Raw genomic sequence first — 21,205 nt, 5'->3', positions numbered from 1 at the left:
TTCCATTGTCTCTCGCGGGCGGCGTCAGTCGGCAGCTATATAAACTGCCTGGATCTGTAATAAAGTAGCAGTAACTTTTACCCGCTCGTTTCTTTGACACCTTACAGTGAAGTTACCGCTCGTTTATTACAGATCCAGGCAGTTTATATAGCGGCCGACTGACGCCGGCCCGCGAGAGACAATGGAATTGACTGTGACCTGAGGTCGAAACAATAAACAATAATATGCAGTGAACGAGTACAAATTACAATACAAAACATACAGAACTACAATATGGATACAGTCTTGATGCCTGTGAATGAAGAAACATGTGATATACAATGTGTGACATTTGTATAAATACGCATAAAGAAAAAATGGTTAAAAATGCGTGACCTGGCACGTTTTAGGCGTGACTAATTGAGTTTGAAGAAAATGGGAAGTCACCAAAGAAAACATGCTCAGCGGAGACTTAATTAATGGCGCCGCCGAAACACTACGCTGGCGCCGATGTGGTGACTTTACAAATGAAAGCCAGAACTTTCAAGAGCTGGTGACGATCGTTTAAGTAGTTGCCGGTGGTTGATGAAGAAGACGGAAATAAAGCAAGACAAGGCAAAGCAAGTCAGGTCTCCAATCATCTTGTGAGAGAGGTACGAAATAATGAGCAGGAAGACAAATACTGCTAGATTATTGATGAAGCGATCCGCTTATAAAGCTGCGTGCAGACGTCTGCGTACTTTGCAGAGACCGCGCGTACAAAGATTTGCAGGTGACCTGAGGTCAAACTATTTCTCTACAAAAAAACAGGACAGGTACATATAGAAAACATAATGATTAATAAGGTCTGATGTGTTACAAAAATACTCTGTTACATGTGGGCTACATAATGCATGGTCACTTGAACTGACAATAAAATATACAATTCACAATAATGGTAATAATATGTGTTCGGTCGACCCCAGGTCGAATGTGAAGGCACCGCAGAAAGTGGGATGTTCATTACAGAGAACACGTTGAGCGGGGACATTACAATATTCCCCCCCCCCACCACGTAGGTAACGTCTGGTCAAAGCAGGTATCTGCTGGGGTGACAGAGGGGGCCCCGCTTTCTCGATGTCAACTGGAGAGCGTGGTCACCTTCCCCAGCGCCCTCTGGAGTGGTGTGTTGGGGTGTCTCCCTGCCTGTTTTCTGGGTTTTCTGGGGATGCCCACAACGTTTTCTTGTGCATGGGGCTGGCCGGGGGGTTGCTACACCCTGCGGGAAGCTTTGGGAACCACCTCCGACGTCCTCCTCCAGGAATGCAGGCTTGAGGCTGTCTACAGATATCCAGTTTTCCCTCCCGTGGACAGTTACCCGGAATGCCATTTTGTTCCTTTCGAGTAGGAGAAAAGGTCCTCTGTAGGGCCTGGTTAAGGGTGGCCACATAGCATCGCCCCTGACGAAGACATGGGTGGCAGAGGACAGACCGGGAGGCATGAAGGGGGACATCCTGTCAGTGCATGTCCTCTGGCAGGGGGTGAAATTTCCAACCCTGTCATGGAGCCTCTGCATCGCTATGTCGTCCCTGTCTTCTGCAACGAGTTCCCTCAGGACTACCAGGGTCTCCCCGTAGACTTTCTGCTGAGGAGGGGTCTCCGTTGGCTCTGGGGGCAGTTCTCAATCCGAGGAGGACCCCGAGGCAGCTGGTACTTCCAATTCTCGGAAGAGCAACGAGCCATGAGGGACGTCCTCAGGGACCTGTGGAACCTTTCCACCATTCCATTGACTGCGGAGTTGTAGGCTGTGATGCTGTGATGAGTGGTCCCCATTAAGCGTGCCAGGGCAGTCCACCTCTCGGACAGGAAAGCGGGACCTCTGTCTGTCGTTATGTGGTCCAGGACACTGAACTGGCTGATCCAGCTGGAGAGGAGGGCTTCTGTGCACGCACTGGAGGTGGCTTCCTCCTTGAGCGTAGCTTCGAGCCACCTGGTGGAGCGGTCGACGACTGTTAGAAGGTATCTTGCTCCTCCTGATGGGGGAAGAGGACCCACCACGTTGACGTGGATGTGTCCGAAGTGTCTCTTTGGCTTGGGAAACTCACCCACCTCAGATTCGGTGTGCCGCCCTACTTTGCTGGCCTGACACTGCATACATTGCCTTGCCCAGGCTGTCGCGTCCTTCCATATGCCGTGCCAGATAAACTTATCCGTCAGTAGCTTGGCCGTCGTCTTTCCGGAGGGGTGGGATAGGCCGTGGATGACATCGAAGATCAGCCAACATCTGGAGGTGAGCAGTGTTGACCCTCCTGAGCCAAGGGGCACATCCTCCCACTTCAGCAACGTGACGGCTGTGTGGTGGGCTGGGGTCTCTGAGTCAGCGGCCTGTTCGCAGGCGAGGTCTTCATAGTCGATCCCGAGCTACACTGCGTCGATCTCGATCCTCGAGAGGGCGTCAGCTACTGGGTTCTTCCTGCCGGGGAGGTATTTGATGGTGCAGGTGAACTCCGCGACAGCCGTGAGGTGCTGTTGCTGCCTAGAGGACCATGCATCCCCCAGCTTCATGAAGGCATGGATCAGCAACTGGTGGTCAGTCCAAATTGTGAAGGGTGTCCCCTCCAGGAGGAACTTGAAGTGAAGTACCACCTGGTATACTGCGAAGAGTTCTAGGTCGAAGGTGCTGTAGCAGGACTCGGTGGGGCTGAGCCTCCTGCTGAAGAAGGTGATGGGCTGAGGGGTCCCGCTGATGACTTGTTCCAGGATAGCTCCTCAGGCGACATTGCTGGTGTCCGTTGTCAGCTGGAGGGGAGCGTTGGGGTCCTGGTGGGCCAAAGATGTTGCCTTGGCAAGAGCGGCCTTCATCAGGAGGAAGGCCTTCTGCTGGTCAGGGCCCCACACCAAGGTCTTTGGACGACCCTTGAGGACCTCTGTCAGGGGAGCCATGGTGTGTGTGATCCCCAAGATGAATCTCCTGTAGTAGTTGACCATTCTGAGGAATTCTTGTACAGCCCTGATGGAGGTATTGGCGGGGAACTTCTCGACCTTCGATGACATTGGGCGGATGCCCCCAGGGGATATCTCATGGCCCAGGAATTCCACCTTCTCGACGCTGAAGGTGCACTTATCGAACTGATGACGAGGCCAATCTCCTGCAGGCGCTGCAGGACCTTCCGGATATGCTGCAGGTGTTCCTTCTTTAAAAATTAGGATATCATCAACGTAGCAGACACAGAAGTCCTGGTCCCCCAGGATGCTGTCCATCAACCTTTGGAAGGTCGTGCCTGCGTTCCTCAGGCCGAAGGTGGAGAAGTCGGAGATGTAGGACCCGAGAGACGTGACGATGGCAGTTTTGGGGATGTCTTCTGGTGCTACTGGTACCTGAAAATATGATTTTAAAAGATCTAACTTTGAGAATATTTTGGTCCAGTGGAAGGAGACCATTAGGTCCTGCATGTTTGGCAGGGGGTAGTGGTCGGGTTCTGTAGCAAGGTTGAGCCGCCTGTAGTCGCCACAGGGCCTCCAGGTACCGTCCGCTTTCTGCACCATGTGAAGTGGGGAGGCCCATGGGCTGGGAGCCATTCTGCATATGCCCATCCTTTCCATCTCAGCGAAGGCCTTCTTGGCCTCCTGAAGGAGCTGTGGGGGAAGCCGTTGGAACGTCACATGCATCGGGGGCCCCTTTATTTTGATGTGATGGTTTATCCCGTGTTTGGCAGGGGCCCTGGGCACCTGGCGAAGCTCGGGTTTGAAGACTTCCGGGAATTCCTTCAGAAGGGAACCATACTGGTGGGGCGTGATGGAACAGATGGCGGGCTCCTTGGGGCCTGGCGACAAGGGCAGGGACTGGCAGGACTCGGTGTCCAGCAGGCGTTTGCGGCCGACGTCGACTACCAGTCCGAAGTGGTGAGGAAGTCCACCCCCGGGAGCGGGGTCCTAACGTCTGCGATGTTGAATTTCCACTTGTACCTCCGGCCAAGGATGGAGATCGACAGGAGCTTGGTGCCCTAGGAGAGGATGGGGGACCCGTTGGCGGCCATCAGGGAGGCAGTCTGGTCCGGCAGACGTCTGCGGTCCTCTCTAGAAGGCCAGAACACTGACTGCATGGCTCCAGTGTCAATCAGCATCATCCTGCCAGAGACAGTGTCGCGGATGTAAAAACCTACTGGTGCAGGGCCCCTGGGTGTTTCAGTTGCTGCTGCCATGGCGGCCTGTGTGGGTGGCTGTTGCCTCCCCCTTTTTTTGAAGGGAAGAAAAGGCAGGGGGCTTCGCATCTCCGGGCAGCTCTCCCGAACCTCTGGTGGTAATAGCAAAGCCCTGGCCCCTCCTTCTTCTGCTGGTGGGATGGCCTTTTCTGGTCAATGACGTTGATGGCCTCTGTGGTGGGGTCCTCCGGCTGGAGGCAGTTGATGGGGTGTGCAGGCATGGACACCTGCTTTGCCGCCTTCGTGGAGTCCGTCAGCTGCTGTGCCACCCTGATCAGGTCCTTGACTGGCAGGGTGTATGCCTCTGTGATCTGCTGCGGACCTCCAGCAGTAGCTGCTGCAGGAAGATCTCCCTCAACATGCTGATTTCTTTGTGCCTGCCACTGCTGTCAGTCTCGGGGAGGAGGGCATGCCATGTTTCCAAGAGGTTTCCGTCCTGCCGGGGGTTGAGGGCGAGGTCGAGGGCGCGGGCAGCTCTCTTGGAGACCGGCAGGGAGCAGGTCTCGATGAGAGTGGCTTTTAACTCCTGGAAGGTGGCGGGGCTCGACGTCGTCATTAACCATGGGGCGATCTTCTTGTATATCTCCTCTGGGAGAGCATTAATGGCAATGTCCACGTTCAACACCTCATCAGTTGGGCCTGCTACCCTGATTTGCCCCTCGACCCTGTAGAACCAGGATGCTGCATTTTAATTGGTGAATGGTGGCCGCCTTATGCTGAGGGCCGCCTTTGGTTGGTTCGTCAGGGGGGCCGTCGCGCGGGGTGCAGGTACCGGCGTGGAGGAGTGCGCAGGAGGGGATTGTGTGAGGAAGGCATCTGCCTCCAAGAAGTTTGTGGTAATTTGTATGTGCTTGGGAATGTCTGCGTCCATGCTCATTCCGCGCTCTCACTTGGAGTGTTAGTGAACACTCGCATCAATACATGCTTGGGAGTGTGCCGTGTGGGTTCGCTAATGACGCCGGTGACCTGTCAACGAGGGTTGGTAACGCCCGCACTCTTTGTTAGAGTGCCCTAGTTAGTCCATTAGGGGCGTGGGCTGGTTCGTCGGGCCAAGACTTAGTCGCCGTTTGGGTTCGTTAATGGCTTCCAGGAACCACTCCACAGGTCACCACTGTGAGAGAAGTGCGAAATAATGAGCAGGAAGACAAGTACTGCTAGTTTATTGATGAAGCGATCCGCCCATAAAGCAGCGTGCAGACGTCTGCGTACTTTGCAGAGACCGCGGGTACAAAGATTTACAGGTGACCTGAGGTCAAACTATTTCTCTACAAAAAACAGGACAGGTACACACAGAAAACATGTGTTACAAAAATACTCCGTTACATGTGGGCTACATAATGCATGGTCACTTGAACAGACAATAAAATATACAATTCACAATAATGGTAATTTATATGTGTTCGGTCGACCCCAGGTCGAATGTGGAGGCACCGCAGAAAACGGGATGTTCATTACAGAGAACGCGTTGAGAGGGGACTTTACAATCTCACGCAGATAAAATGGAGAATACAGTTCTGACATTCAACAGAAACATCTTTGTTTTGCTTAGAGCGGCGTCATTACAATCCTTGACAACTGCTTCTATGAATACGATCAGCCAGAAGTTGTTATCTTACGGGGAACATCAGCTGAGGTGTAAATACTTTATACATATATTTAATCTCGCCAGGTTTAGAGCCAGTTGCCAGTACCCTCAACGAAAACTTCATTCGCATATTGTGTGACAAGAAATAATTACAATATGATGTCCATAAGGAGAGGAAGAGGCAAATCACAAGGCTATTTTCTTACGAATTTGCCGTTGCAAGGAATTAATGCTGACGTGCTGTTTTGTGGCTGAGTGCGATGACATAAATGATATGATTTTTCATTTAGGGTATCTGCGCCCGCCTCACTATGCAATACTGAGATTTGGTAACTTACATCAGTTAAAGATATTTTTCCCAACATACGTAAGTCTATACTAAGTGGCTGTGGATTTAGCGTATTACTGATTACTAAACTTTTCCTGCTGATGCTGCTCTCTCTCTCTCTCTCTCTCTCTCTCTCTCTCTCTCTCTCTCTCTCTCTCTCTCTCAAACTTTTCATCCTTGGACCTTAGTCGAGGCGAGAGAAAACCTTGTTTTTATGAGTGTATTGGATAAAAAAAAATCTAATTCATATCATAAAGTGATTTACATCATAAATGAAAGCAACTATGAACGTGTTTGGTAATAACGGATGAACAGGTGCAATTTACTTTAGTCACTGAAAGGTGATCACGCTTTTTACGTGGCTCCCATACATAACAAATAATGTAGATGTAAATTATGAAAATAGCTTGATGGCATCAGTGTGAAAAAAGGAAGCAGTTTTAATTCCGGTAAATACATTTCTTTTACCTTGCAAAGAAACCTCAAGAACGACAAATATGGAATCGTGAAGGCTCTTTTTTCTAATTTGTAAAACATTACACGTAATTATACAGAAGCATTGCTGCATTCATGAATGGTAACATTGTGCTATACGTAATACAGTATACAGAGCCTGCACGCATTTTACAATAATAGATTACGCAAACCTGGGTGACATGTATATATAACTACGTTACTTTTTCAGAACCACAATTTGTTCTTAAAATAATGCTCACTATAAACTTCCATAATCGTAAATATTACTGTATGATAATAACAAACGATGCATTCTTGATTTAGACTTCTAAGGAGTTGGTTAAAGGCCACCAACTGCTTTAGTCATCATAATCTAAAAATAATCATCCTTCGATAACCGCAAGTCACCCATTAGAAAGCCGCAGTGTATTCAATAACGTTTTCATTTTATAACGTCAACAGCTCAATGCCGTTGCTTCTATCTATTTTTATGTATTTTACAACTTGTAATGAGCAAATAGATTTCGATGAGTATTAGGGCTCTGTTAGAAGTGGAACGATTTTAAAGAAAGCATTTCAGTTAGTACGATAACTTCTAAAAACATATAATTAAAAATGACATCTTAAAGCTTATTTACAGATTTTCCAATAAATAAAATTTTGCTTCATATATTTGCCTGTATTATGACAAAATTTTATAATTTAACGGTAATACTTTTACAAGCTTTTCGAAACCTTTAAAGTAAAAAGATCCTCTACTAGTGTACGAGAGTCTTTTGCTTTTATTTACATTTTACACATTCACCGATGTAAACAAAGATGGCTGGCAGTGCGTGACAGATGTGGTCCCGAAAATTTTAGTGCTGATGCTTACAGTGTTTATAAGTTGCTAACTTCCTCTCCAGCTTTACTAAGACGTCCATAAAGCATCATAGAATCAAAATGCCACCGAAAAGGAATTTGACGGCGGAAGACGTCGACAGTGCAGATAAAGACGAAGTTGTAAGTAACATATGGCAGGGCCGAAAAGGAGCAAACTCATGTTTTGTATTTTGACCAGTGGTTGTTTGACTGCCTATTTGGTAGCTAATATTGGAAAACCACTAATTTAGATAAATTTTGGTCAGAACGGTGTGTTTTAGTTTCATGTCATGGTAGCCTAGCAAAATCAAAACTCATTCCCTTGCTTAGGCCTAGGCTAATGTGAACTGTTGGACGGTGGAGTTTGAGTAAAATAGGCGTAGGTTTCGTAATCTGTGCAGGTTTGTATATAGGTAACATATTTTGATATCGAATGACACTGGGATAACCTTACCTTATAATTGACTTGACACACCATTGGTGTCATAGCTTTAAGCTACAGGTCTGGAAAAGCTTTTGTAATGTTGGCCTCCATCATCCTCCTCCTCCCAGGTTGCTTTGTAGCCTAGGCTAATAGGCTAACCCATTTGATTCAAAATTGCCTTTGGCACTATTTTTACTGAGACTTCACACGGTAGTCTTAGTTCTATAGGCAGTACCATACAGCTCATTTTTTCAATTAGCTAAAACTTCAATCTTTTGAATGGTAGTCCAGGTAAATGTAAAGAAGACCGCACGAGTCTTTTAATGATTAACAGCGAAAAACGGCAAAAGACCAACAGAACTCTGCAGTATCATGCATAAAAATATGAAGAAACCCACAGAATTTGAGCTGTGGTTACTTGTTGTTATGCGACTTCCTCTAAGTACTATAACCTCTCCTAAAATCTATTACAATTATGGGGGACCACAGTGGGAAACAGGTTTTTGGGTTGTGGGTGTTGACATCATGCATACTTGGGTCAGGACGAAGTCGCATTAGCCTAACCAAATAGCACTGGACATCAACTCGTGAAAGGCAGAGATGCCTGACGAGTATAAATTTACCCCGGTATGCCAATCGTATGGACATAGATAAAGAGTAAGATTCAAGGAGGTACTTAATTTACTTCTATTACTGCCAAGGGGAATAATTACTTCTCTAATGAACTGAGTTCAAGAAAACACTTGACAAAGATTTTACACTGCGCAGGTAGTTTAGCAAAGGAAGGAATAATGAAAGGTGAAAAACATGTTGAGAGAAAAGATAAAGACAAAGGGCGGATTCACCTCAATTTCCAGACTTACCTGATGTAGTTTGTGTATGTTCTAGTAAAAGCATGAGTGGGGCTCTTCCTTCCTTTAGTGGAGTTGGGCAGGCTAAATCAGTGGGTGCTTGGTGAACCATCACAGGTGAGAGGGCATCTGCCCCACCCAAGCCCTTGGAAGGATTTCTTGGGAAGGTAGGCCTTGCCTAGAGTGTGATTCTCCTGCTACTGACTGACCTCTCCTAGGTTGTAAAATCTTCTCCAAATGGTTTGCCCTTCTGCAATCTCCCTCATTGTGCGATTCTGGAACACAAAAGAAATCTGCCAGCAGAGAGAGAACAGAAACAGGAGTGTCAAAGGGGTGCAGCTCAGTTAATCACTCAGGTGTTTTCTCTGGGGGATATTACAAAGGGGAGATGTTGGGCTTCAGACTCACAGCCCTCAAAACTACATCCAATTCTTCAAATTTATTTGGTTGTTACATCTAAAAATGTTTCAGATTCTTATCAGGCATAAGTCCCGACACTCATGACGTGTTTTTGTTTTGCAAAGTCAGTGTGTAATCTGACCCTTTACCTTGTGTATGTAAGTGTATATGTGCACCATGATAAGGTAAGCTACGCTCTTACTTTGCCCCCCATCTCTCTCTCTCTCTCTCTCTCTCTCTCTCTCTCTCTCTCTCTCTCTCTGGTAAGTGTTTTTTGCTTACAGCTATTTAATGCAGTAGAAATTATACTTGAAACAATATGTTGTGTTTCATGCATATATTTTTTTCAATGAGTGTGTGCATGTCTCCTTTCCAGTTAAATTAAGAGAACTATGCACTTAATATAGGTCTCTCTCTCTCTCTCTCTCTCTCTCTCTCTCTCTCTCTCTCTCTCTCTCTCTCTCTCTCTCTCTCTCTCTCTCTCTCTCTCTCTCTAAAACTTTTCTTAATGAAGAATTTTATCATAAAGAATTTGACATTAGAGAGTGAGAAACAGAGAAAGGAATAGTTTCCTTAACATGATGCAGATGTCTACATATACACATGCACGCATACACAGACTGAAAAATATACGCACAGTCATGTTTTGCAACGTGTTCCAGAAGTTTTCGTTCACCTAACAGTAATTTTTTCTTTGATATTTACATTTTTTCTTATTCGATTTTGAGTTAGAGTCATACGATTAAAATATAAACAGAATGGTGAGTGAAAATAGTTTACGAAAAATGACGAAACATTTTTGAAAAATTTTACTTCAGATGATTGGGCAAAAGATCAAAGAAGAAACTATGTTTTAGAATCAGATGAAAGCATTGATAATAAAATAATATTGAATAACACATGCACAGCCATATATATATATAAAGAAAGAATTCAACCATTATCGAAAAACAAAAACAAAAATCTCATAACGTCTGTTATCATATGACTCCAATTCGGGCAGGAAAAGTTTAAACTGTCTTGTCACAATCATTAGCATGCATAAGACTAATGTTTCTATCGTAGATATTGCTGCAGCTTAGCGTAAAATAAAACAATACTATCAAAATGAACAGAGAGAACGAGGAAACATGATTATTGTAAAAACTGGAGGACAAACTATTGTTGCACTACTGAATCATGATCACTGAACCTAACTCTCCTGACTACCGATTAGATACACTCTCCCTTCATTGCTGCTCAAACCATCCGTAATTAGACCAAGAAAACTCCTGCCAAGAAACAGTTCATATTAGCTAGAGGCTAGGGTTTGCGTTATAATATAATCCAGTGGCTGATGATTTCTATACAGTCATCTTTATGAAAGGAGGAGACATTCTCCACTGAAGCATGGTAGTCTTAGCTGGCATTTAGCATTAACTAAATTAATGTTAATCTTCTAGCTAATTTTAATTCTTTAGAAACTTAGATAATAAGAAATACAAAAATAGGCGTTATATATTCAGTTAACTTCAAAAATGATAGGCCTAAGTAGCAATGAAAGAAATGAGAAATGTGAAATCTGTAGTTCAGTATATTTTATATTAAGAACTAGTTCATTTAGTCATTCAAAAATTTAATTAATACAAAGCAAAATATTTACAAAAGTCGTATTTATTGATGTTAATAAGACTAACTTCAACTTGTAACAGTGAAGGAGATAAAAAACTATAGTGATGGCAGTTGGAGAAATTAAAAACAAGAACAGCGATGACCTCTACAAGTATTATTATGACAACAGTAAGCAGTATCAGGTTGAAACTGCAGGTAAGACCCACTCAATATTACAACTGAGTGGCAGATAACGCCAGATGTGAAATTATAAAACTGTCCAAAAAGACTTTTTTGAGTGATATTTAAAGCACTGAATTACAGTTACTGCATTAGATAAATGTCAGTGAAAATACTGTGCCAAAAGAGGTAGAACTTGTGTGGAGTATAATTATAAAAATTTAAATGAACAGTGTAAAGGTGATGCCTAAAGATGGTTGATGGCCACTACAGTATTTGTTGGGGAGGGTTTCCCCAAGTGGTATGTATGATAGGATAACTGTATTTCATTTCATCTTTAACATTTCATTTCATCTTTTACAGGAAAGACTCATAAACAATGATGAAGGGGAGGATGAAGAGGACTTCTTCCTTAAGTAAGTACTTGTGTTGCCATAGAATATACTGACCATTTTATTTTATTTTTGTTCCGACACAATATACAAACCCTTGGTCCTTTACATTAGGGATTAGTTTCAGGCGTAGGCTGGAAATGGCCGTTGAACTTCAAACAAGGTGGTTAGGCAGTTAACTACTGTCCAGGAGGCAGGAGTACTGCCTGTCCAGATGTAAACATTCCAATTTGCTTTCAGCCGTCTTGGAATGCGGACGTTGTTTCTTCGCTCTCTGCCTGACTGCCTTTTTTCTCCTTTTTGGTGGGAAATTTCCTTGTTTTTCTACCATGAATGTGGATAAACCTTCTAAGCCCTCCTATCCCCAGCATGTGTGTCCTGGGGTAGGAGGCAAGAAATGTAACACCTTTAGATCCAGCGTCAACACAGACCCACATGCTCTCTGCCCACCTTGCAGGGGCGTGTGTTCATTGCACGCACGCCCTTTGTAGTGAGTGTTGTTCTTGGTCTCCCGGCAATGGAAGAGGTTGGGAGGGGAGGAGACGCTACCGTTGTAAGCTAGCCAAGGAATCGCCTGAGGGCAACACGGCCCCGATGACTCCTGTGGTGGCTAATGTGTTGGGTCTGCTTTCTCCCTCCTGCGAACTTCCCTGCTTGCTCCCTCTCCCTCGGGTGAGGACTCCCCCTCCCCTTCCTCATTCATTTCATCAGGCATGGGGGCGCGGTTGACTGGGACATCCTCTCAGGGGTCTCTTCTTGTTCTGGGGGGGAGTTTTTCCTCCGGAACGAGCAGAGACTTGCCAGCATAACCCGACTTTTCCCTCAGGTTTTGGGTTGGATAGCCAGGCGTCAGACCTATCCTCGGCCTGGCTACACCTGGGTCTACCTGGCGTTCCGTCACTGGAGGGTCTGGTATCGCATCTGTCTGGCATTCCAGTGACAACACACGCGGCAACCACAATCACCACCACCTCAGTTACCTTGTCAGGATTTGCTAAGCTACCCGTGTCAGTGGATTCTCATCTGGATACCCAGGTTTCAGCTGCCCCTGCCATACACCATTCAGTACCGCCGCCTCCTGGGTTCCTGGCCCCACTCTCACAACCGGGACCTTCCTACATGGTGACGTGTACAATGCCATATGTAACTGTTCCTGCCCCTGTTGCTGACCCTGGCTCGATGATGACAATGATTCCAGCTCCTCGCTTCCCTGTCTCCCAGCCCGGCACATCGTATGACTCTCTCCCCATACCTTCAACCCTGGCTCGGCCCGGCCTGGCTGCTCGCGCACCACCCATGCCTGCCTTCCCGGCCCCGCCTCCATATGTTCCTGGCTGCTGTGCGGATGCTCCCATCCCGGTAACTGCTGGCCTGAGCACTGCATACGCTGCCCAGGTTGCGCCTACTGCTGTGGCCCCCCGGTTGCTCCTGCTTCATCGGCTGCGCCTGCATGGTTTGGGGACTTAACCGCGATCCTGAGGAAGATGGCGAAGAAGAAGTCTAAGAAGAGATCTAGAAAGGTGTCGTCGTCTTCGTTTTCTTCTTCATCACCATCATCGTCTTTGTCTGCTGCCTCTTCTTCTTCTTCCGAGGCTTCGCGGCCAAAGAAGAAGAAATCTGCCTCTCCCCCTAAGTCTGAGACTTCTAACGGACTGCCTCCTTCCACAGGGAAGGCAGTGGGATCTCTCGCTGGCTCTTCCCGATCCATGGATCAGGGAACCGCTGCTCTGGCACCCCTGGTCAGTCGCATTGGGAGCCAAGGGCGTGCAGACCACGGTTCGCACCCCTCTCCGCTGTGCCTAAGAAACCTGCATCTAAGGCCAGCGGGTCCACGTCGGACACTCATGCACGAGTTGCTCCGAGTACCCGGGTTTCCAAGGAGACCCGGGTACCCGAGGCTGATGCGGGAGAAACTTCCCGCCTTACAGACCTGGGCGTGGGGCGAGAGAAAGAGTCCGGGCATGCAGGTGCCCCGACTCTTCCTGCTGGTACTTCTGCGAGTGCTAAGCCAGGTTCCTAGGAAAGTGCTTCGGTCCCTCGGGTCCGAACGCCAGGAGAAGCAGAGAAGAGGTCCCCTGCTCAGTCTTCCCGAGAGGCTACGGCCTCGAAGAAGACTGGGGCGCATCTAGAGGACAATGTGGGCTTGCGCCAGCCAGCCGCGCTCGACTCCTCCCAGTCCCCAGCCACGTCTGCGCAGCCAGCCTGGCTCGGGGGAGGCAGGCACTCGGCTCGCGCAAACTGCTTCGCCTAGGCGAAAGCACTCTCCTCGACCCAGGCTGCCGTCACCACCGCAGGTTGGTGACTGCTCCTGGCCCGCTGCCCCCTTTGGTTCTGCCAGCAAGGCCAGTGGAAGCACCCGAGCCTCCTTGCCTGTCCCCTCTACCTCTTGGGCTCCTTCCAAGGGGCGCGAGTCAGACAGGAAGAATTCTGGCGAGTTTTCTCCCCAGAGTTCTACCTCGTGGGTGTATGAACCTGGCTTGGTCCTCGGCTCGACCAGGTCTTACGCCCGCGTGGTGCAAGAAGGATCACGGGGGTCTGCCGAGGTTCTCCCTCCTGCAGGGAGAGTAGATCGGGAGGACCGCACTCTGGAAGGACTTGAGGGTTCCCTTCCCCAGGATGCGAACACCCCCGAGATACAGAGGACGTTTGCAAAAGTTACTGCGCTGATTCGTCATTACAATGACCTCGGGGAAGGGACCACGGCCTCAACTGTGGATCGTCCGTCGTGCCTCGAATCCTTTTGGGGACCCAAGAAGGAAACCAAGGCTTCGGTGGGGCTGCCGTGGTCCACGCTTGCCAAAGGGGTCTTCGACCAGGTGAATAGTCTTGTGTCTGGGCAAGACAGTTCGCTTAGATCGAGCCACTGGATAAGCCCCCCCACACGCCTCGTCAGAATCGCTTCTACACTCCATTGGGGAGGGCTTTGCTGGCTAAACAGGTTGACCCGGACCTGGCACGTCTGGATCTGGGTCTTACATGCAGCAGCTTACTGCAGAGAGCATCTCCCTCTCTCAGCAAGAAGCCGCAACCCTGGAAACCACCGCCATGGCGGCCTTCCAGGCAGTCTCCTGCTCGATCTGTGGTTCTTCACAGTATCGAAGGTAGCTGAGGACGAAACAAGTGACTACATTATCAAAAATACTGTAGTAACAAACAGGTGTTGCTTACAGATAACTTACAACTCGTATATGTATATTTTACATTTGTTTTATTGCCCTTTTTTGTATCGTACTTAACAGAATAGTACTGAATTATATATTAAAAGAAGAGCAATTTATTTTACTTTCATATGCTGTATGAAAAATTTTTTTTAATTGCAAAAAAAAATGGCAAAAATTTTTCCGATACAGTGGGTCCCCACTTAGTCGTGGATCAGCAAGCACGGGATCAGACAGTCGCGGGTTTTTCTGTGGACCGCTTCTCAGACTATATTGCGGATATTTCACAACATTGCGGACTTGGCTGTGTTACGCATATCCAAATGTATATAGCAGGAAATTTACTACTTCGTGGATATTGAAACACTAGTCTCATTGAAACACTAGTAATGTCATTTCAAACACTTGAATACAGATCATTGAAACACTGCAACAGTAAGACAGTATTTCAAAGTCTAAGATTAAGATAAAAGTACTGTACTACTACAATACTATACATTATACAGTGAAACGAAGATGCTCTATTCCGTGAACTCTGCGCACGCGCAGGCTCTGCTCTGCATTTGTTGGCCTTGAGATGAACATTTTTCAAAAGAAAAAAATACACTGTACAGTATGTATTGATTGCTGTATTTTGCTGTGTTTACATTAATATTACAGTATGGTGCTGTAATCAGTACAGTAAATAGTTTTTTCATCATAAATGTGTTAATTCATGAAAATACTAACACCAAAATTACGTACGAAGATCACCATGATGTAAGCAAACCTACTTTTTCATTTGTGCGTAAATATGTTAAGTACAGTATACAGTATAACAATAGTTTCACATCATTCTACAACTATTAACATGTTTTAGATCTGCTCCAAACTTATCCTTAAACACTTTACTGTGCTGTAATATCATTTCAGAATCATCTTACAAAACTTAAAATTCAATAAAATGCACAGCTGTGCAGTACACAGTGCATAGTTGACCTAACCTGACAAAATTCTCAGCTAAGATTTAAAGTGTAGAGTTTGTGGCCAGTTTTAAATTGTGCATATGTACATGTGTAAGTACTCTTCATGGATTGTACCACTGTAAAAGCCCCCTAAACGTCCTGCTTCCTCTATGGCTTGTGCAAAAGAACCTAAACATCAGAGGAAGGTTATTAATACAGTAACGTGTGAAGAAGCGAAAGAGGCACCCCCAGAGGAGTTGTAGTAAGTATGTAACTCCACTGTTTTGCTGTACATTGTTCATTCATCTCACTCTCTCTCTCTCTCTCTCTCTCTCTCTCTCTCTCATGAATTACCAATGTTTCCCTTGTAAAAGAAAACGGGACCTCATAAATAATAGTACGTAGCAATAAGCCATAGTATGTACGTAGTACAATAAACCCCCCGTATTCGCAGTCTCACTGTTCGTGGACTCACATATTCGCAGGTTTCTCTGTGGAACATATCTACCCATTATTTGAGGAAAATTTGCCCATTCATGGTATTTTTCACTGAGAAATATTCACTAATTATTGTATTTTCATATTTTCATGACTAAATGTGTATGTATTTTTAAGGCTAATGTTGTAAAATGACATTGAAATTATGTTAAATTTAGTTTTAGATGATATTTTAAGATATATTTGGTGTTTTAAGTATCACAATAGGCAGTTACACGCACTTTTTGAGGGGCAGGCCAACTCAACTCGGATATTTGCTTAATGCAGGTGGTTGTGGTCCCTATTCCCATGATTACTGGGGACCCACTTATGGCTAATTTCAACTTGTGATATGGATGCTTTATTTTAATTGTAAGAATTTTTTAATATATTATGATAAATTACAACTCATTCACTTTATACTTGAAATATAATGTTATTCAGGGTGATAAAAACAATACTACTCTATGCAAATTCTTATGTCCCATGGGGCCAGTGATTCTGCCATAGACCAAACCTGACGAGGCCAGTATCCCTAAAGAGTTAAGAAGTACACTATGAAGGATGAACTTCTGAACCTACTCATGAATTCATAACATTGCATTTGGTTGGCATAAGAGTGATGCAAGGTTATCTGAATACAGTGATGTCAAGCCTGACTTGAGTTTTAATAATAATTTATTGATTTATAGAAACAGAATTGTCATACCTGCTGATTTAAGATGTAAGGAGTTGGATCATTTTCACAGTGATCACATTGGAATAAATACAATGAAGGGTGAAGGAAGGAAGCTACAAAGAATTTGTTTGGTTAATTTTCAGCCAAACCACCTCCAGTTCTTTTATGGTCATGAAAAGAATTGGACCCACCTAACAATGCTTGACCATAGATGATAAATATTTTCATATGATTGTGGGTGCTTATTATAAGTTTTGGATGTTTGCATTATTTCCTTAATGAAGTCAGATGTTACAACTGAACTTAGGAAAACATTTTCTAATTTTGCCATTCCAGATGATGTCTCTGGTAGTGCACCATATTTTTTTTTCAGAAGAGAGTAGGGCCTTTCATAAGAAAAATGGCATAAATCACATAATGCTAGCTCTGTATGACCCTTCATCTGGTTTAGTTGAGAAAGCATTTAGAACTTTTAAGAAATATCTGAAGAAGTTCAGATGTAGTTCTTTAAATACTAGAGTTTATTGATTTTTGTAATCACAGAAAAAGTGTGCCTAGTAATACAAGGAAGTCTCCTGCAGTGTTTGGCTGTTGTTTTAAGACAACCCTTGAGTTAATTAAAAGGCATCTGAAAATTGAAAAAGAATGCGAATCTTTATCCAAGAAAGTAAAATTTCAAAAGATCTGGGAGTGAGAAATGATCTAGTCCATTTTGGTAACATATTATGGAAAAGACACCATTATCAGCTAATGCTACAGTTTACTGGTAATTTTTATAATCCACCTCAGTATTCCCTTAGACCTGTTGATTGTTCAACCCATTTAGAGGTAGTACCCCAACCAGAATGTAGTGACCCTGTGACTCGAGAAGATAGTTGCACAGTATCCTATGAAAAAGTTACGTCGTGTGGTGATCAGATTGCTGGTCATGATATTCCTAGTATGTCACATACCCCTGTCTTGAGGAAACCAAGTAGAATTATTAAACTCCCAGATTGAATAAAGTTGTAATAATTTTTTTGATTGATCAGGGTATTTTTTGATCTTATGGCTGGGATAATTACTACAGGCAGTTCCCGGTTTCCGACGGGTGTTCCATTTTTACACCGTGTCGTAAACCGAAAATCATCGTAAACCGAAAAATTGTCAAAAATCCTAAGAAAACCTTACTTTTAATTCTTTGGGGGTATTGAAAACAATGTAAACTGCATTTTTATTGAGGTTTTCATAAAAAAATCCTCTAAATTTTTATTATTCTGCCGTTGTGGAGCCATATTTCTTCCATCAGATCGGCATACGACGCGTTGTAACCCCAGAACGTGTCGTAAACTGGGAAATAATTTCTGATGAATATATTTGAAAACGTCGGAACGTCGTAAGCCGGATCCGTCGTAAACCGGGGACTGCCTGTATATTGTTTCTAGCCTTTTTCCTTTTGATGAGTATTTTTTATATGTGAGGGAAGATTGTAAAGTATATTGTGTGATCATTGTGCTTATGGAGGCACTCTTGTTCTGTTTTAGAGGAGTTGCAAACTGAGATGGCTGATGGCCACCACATTATTTTGCTTAAGGAATAAAATACTGTATTATGGAACACTGAGCCCTCATTGCCTAATTATCCAAGGATTTTGAGTGTTGTTTAAGAATTGCTGAATTACTCGTAATTGAATTAAAGTATTTAGCCCACTATTTTCAAGCTTTATCTTAACTATTTTTATTGTTCTTGGGATATGTTATAGTTATTTCCACCATTGATATTACTCTACTCAGGTATAACCCCTGTTTATTAGATATGTTTGTATCACTTGAAATGCTAATTTGTTATTTCCTCTTGTTGCAGAGGACCATCCTCAAAGAAAACAGTGCGATTTGCAACAGATAAGATGAAAGAGTGAGTATCAGCGTTAATCTGATTTTTGTTTTGTGGAAATTAAAGAAAATTTTTGCAAGACAAATTTCCTTACTTTAAATCGTTCTGTAGGATAAGGTATAGGTTGTTTAATTTTTCTTAATTTTCCATGACACATAACTGGCATTTCATCATTGTTGTTAATTAACTAGTGGCAATGTTTGTTCTTCTTCTTTCATGAGAAATTTGTAATTACCTGAGTATTCTCTGAGATGCATTTTGGCTTATTAATTTACAAATCAGGTTGTCATTATGGACACCTTACTTCTTCCTTCCTTCCTTCCTTCCTTCCTTCCTTTCTTTCTTTTGTTCTTTCTTTCGTTCTTTCTTTCTCCAAGTTTTCAAAGTCTTCAGCTGCAAACCCATATGGGAGTCAAGAGACTATAAACCTCAGAGGGCTCCAAAAAGAAATCACCCTGCAAAGAGAGACAGGGTAAATGAAAGCCTGCAAATGGAGAAAGGTTAAAGAAAAAGATGATTAATTATAATAATTTATGAGGGAATAGAAAATAAAACTGATACACCTTCAAGCAGAATTGAACTTACTTCTAACTTAAACATTCAGAGATCATAAGACCCACAACTGCACCAGGTGAACTGTTCCTCATTGTAGTTTTACCCAAAATAAAACTTAGCAAACTGAGTAGTATTTAACTTGATACCTGAAAATGACACTCTGTTTGCAGCAGCAGCAGCAGCATGCCTATTGTTGCATGCAAAAGCAGGTAAATCAGGTAAAGAAGAATGCTGAGGATGTTTGTCGTTGTGGTAAATTTTATTCGACAAACGTAATGAACTCATTTTACATCCTTTCCATGAGTCAACATTAAGAGTTAATAAAATAAACTTGACTGGTGACATAACTCTATCCAAGAGTTAGGGACGTCAGCACCTGAAGTTCATACTAGAGAAACTACTCCAGACAAGAAGAAAAGAGTTAAAACACTTAGATATGATAGCATCATCATGAAACATTCTAAAACATTTTCACGAGATACCAACTTTTTGAGAAACTGAGGAAGCAGTATTAAGTATATGCTGCTCAGAAGTTAACTTCTTTTAAAAAGTTATACAGTACCTAAAATCTTAAGGGAGTACTGACATTTAAATTTAAAACCATACCATTTAAAATTCTCATGGATGTGAAAGTATGAGTGCTTTGGGTTCACTTACTTTGGGTTTTAAAAGAGTTAAGCTTCTTACCCAAAGCTTACTCAACTCTTAAATACATGCCAGATATCTGTTCAAGGATTCTACAATCATAAACTTAAGGCATGAAGAAGGAACAATAGCTAGAAGAGTAGCATAATCAGTGTGTGCAATCAGTTTATTCTCCAGACCTTGCCACATGTCACTAATCTAGATGACTAATAATACAGGTCCAAGAATACTACCTTGAGAAACACTTGAAGTGACATTACCAAAGTTGCTATAGCAATCAGCACAGACCCCTTAGGTTTATTGATTAAAAATTCATTGTTCCTACACAATATACAAACCATCGGTCTTTACACAGGAATGTGCTTCACTGCAGCTGGAGACTGGCTTTTTAACCTTAAACAAGGTAGTTAAGTATGTAATTGACTACCAACTATGGGTGGGAGTCCCACCCACCCAGTTGGTATGCATCCGCTTTGCATTTGGCCTCAGAGTGAGGGAGACATATCGCTCCAGAGTGAGGGAGACATATCGCTCTTCACTCTGTTCCTGCCATTCGACTGATTTGTTTGTTTATGTTATGATTTCTTGATATATATAGTGGACCTCCGCTTTTACACGCCTCACTTTTTCATGCTTCACTTTGTTGCAGATTTTTGTGGAATGTATCTTTGAATTTTATGCTCACCAATTCGTGAATTTTTTCATAGAGCAATATTCACTAAAATTACTGTTTGTTCTGACACGATATACAACTGTCAGTCCTTTACATTAGGAATTACTTACAGCGTAGGCTGGAAACAGCCGTTGAACTTTCAAACAAGGTGGTTAGGCAGTTAACTACTGTCCAGAAGGCGGAGTACCTTCTGCCTGGATGTAAAGATTCCAATTTGCTTTCAGCTGTCGTGCGCTGCAGATGTGTGTTTCTCGCTGTTTGCCCTGACTGTCTTTGAGCTTTTTTCCCGGTGGGATCTTTTGTTTTTATTAGCATTTTGAATGTGGATAAATCCTGTAAGTCCTTCCCCCAGGCATGTGTGTCCTGGGGTGGGAGGCAAGAAATGTAACACCTTTCTCTCTAGCATTGATATGGACACACACACACCCTCTGCCCCACCTGCAGAGGACGTGTGTGTTCACGCGCTTTGCCTTGTACTGAGTGTTGTTCCTGGTCGGCCGAGCAGTGGGCGAAGTTTGAGGGGAGGAGACAATACCGCAGGAGCCCTGCCAAGGCGTCGTCCGAGGGTAACACACCCCTGACGACTCCCATGGTGGCTGATCCGTCGGGATCGTTTCTCCCTCACAGCAAGCTTCCCCTTCCCCTTCCTCATTCGTTTCGTTGGGTGTGGAAGGCCGCGAGGGAGCGGACGTTCAGAACATCCTCTCTGGGGCCTCTCCTCACTCCGGGGGTGAAACTTTTCCCCCGGAGCGAGCGGAGGCTTCCCTGTTTGACCCGACTCTTTCCTTGGGCTTGGTGTGGAAGCATCTCTTGGTAGCCAGGTACTTGATCTCGCCTCTGCCTGGCTGCACCTGGGTCTGCCTGGCGTTCCGTCACTGGAGGGTCTGGTGTCCCATCTGTCCGGCATTCCAGTGACAACCCACGCAGCCACCGCATCCACCAACACGACCATCACCATGTCATCATTTGGTAAGCT

The 21,205-nt window shown here is 44.4% G+C and overlaps 1 protein-coding gene across 2 annotated transcripts in view; it reads left to right on the top strand.

The window, feature by feature from the left end:
* LOC136831339 (vesicle-associated membrane protein 4-like) overlaps nt 1–21,205 on the top strand; it is an 80,720-nt gene that overhangs the window by 19,843 nt on the left and 39,672 nt on the right. The window contains exons 1-3 of one of the 2 annotated variants that reach the window (XM_067091633.1): nt 7,314–7,531; nt 11,198–11,250; nt 18,327–18,377. In XM_067091633.1, coding sequence (XP_066947734.1) covers nt 7,472–7,531; nt 11,198–11,250; nt 18,327–18,377 — 164 coding nt within the window. In that variant the 5' untranslated portion in view covers nt 7,314–7,471. Of the gene's footprint in view, nt 1–7,313; nt 7,532–11,197; nt 11,251–18,326; nt 18,378–21,205 lie in introns of those variants that run through there. The other variant, XM_067091634.1, reaches the window with a different exon arrangement.

This window comes from Macrobrachium rosenbergii, chromosome 48, assembly GCF_040412425.1.
Source record: "Macrobrachium rosenbergii isolate ZJJX-2024 chromosome 48, ASM4041242v1, whole genome shotgun sequence".
Classification (NCBI taxonomy): Eukaryota; Metazoa; Arthropoda; class Malacostraca; order Decapoda; family Palaemonidae; genus Macrobrachium; species Macrobrachium rosenbergii.
This window is presented reverse-complemented; position numbering and strand designations above follow the sequence as displayed.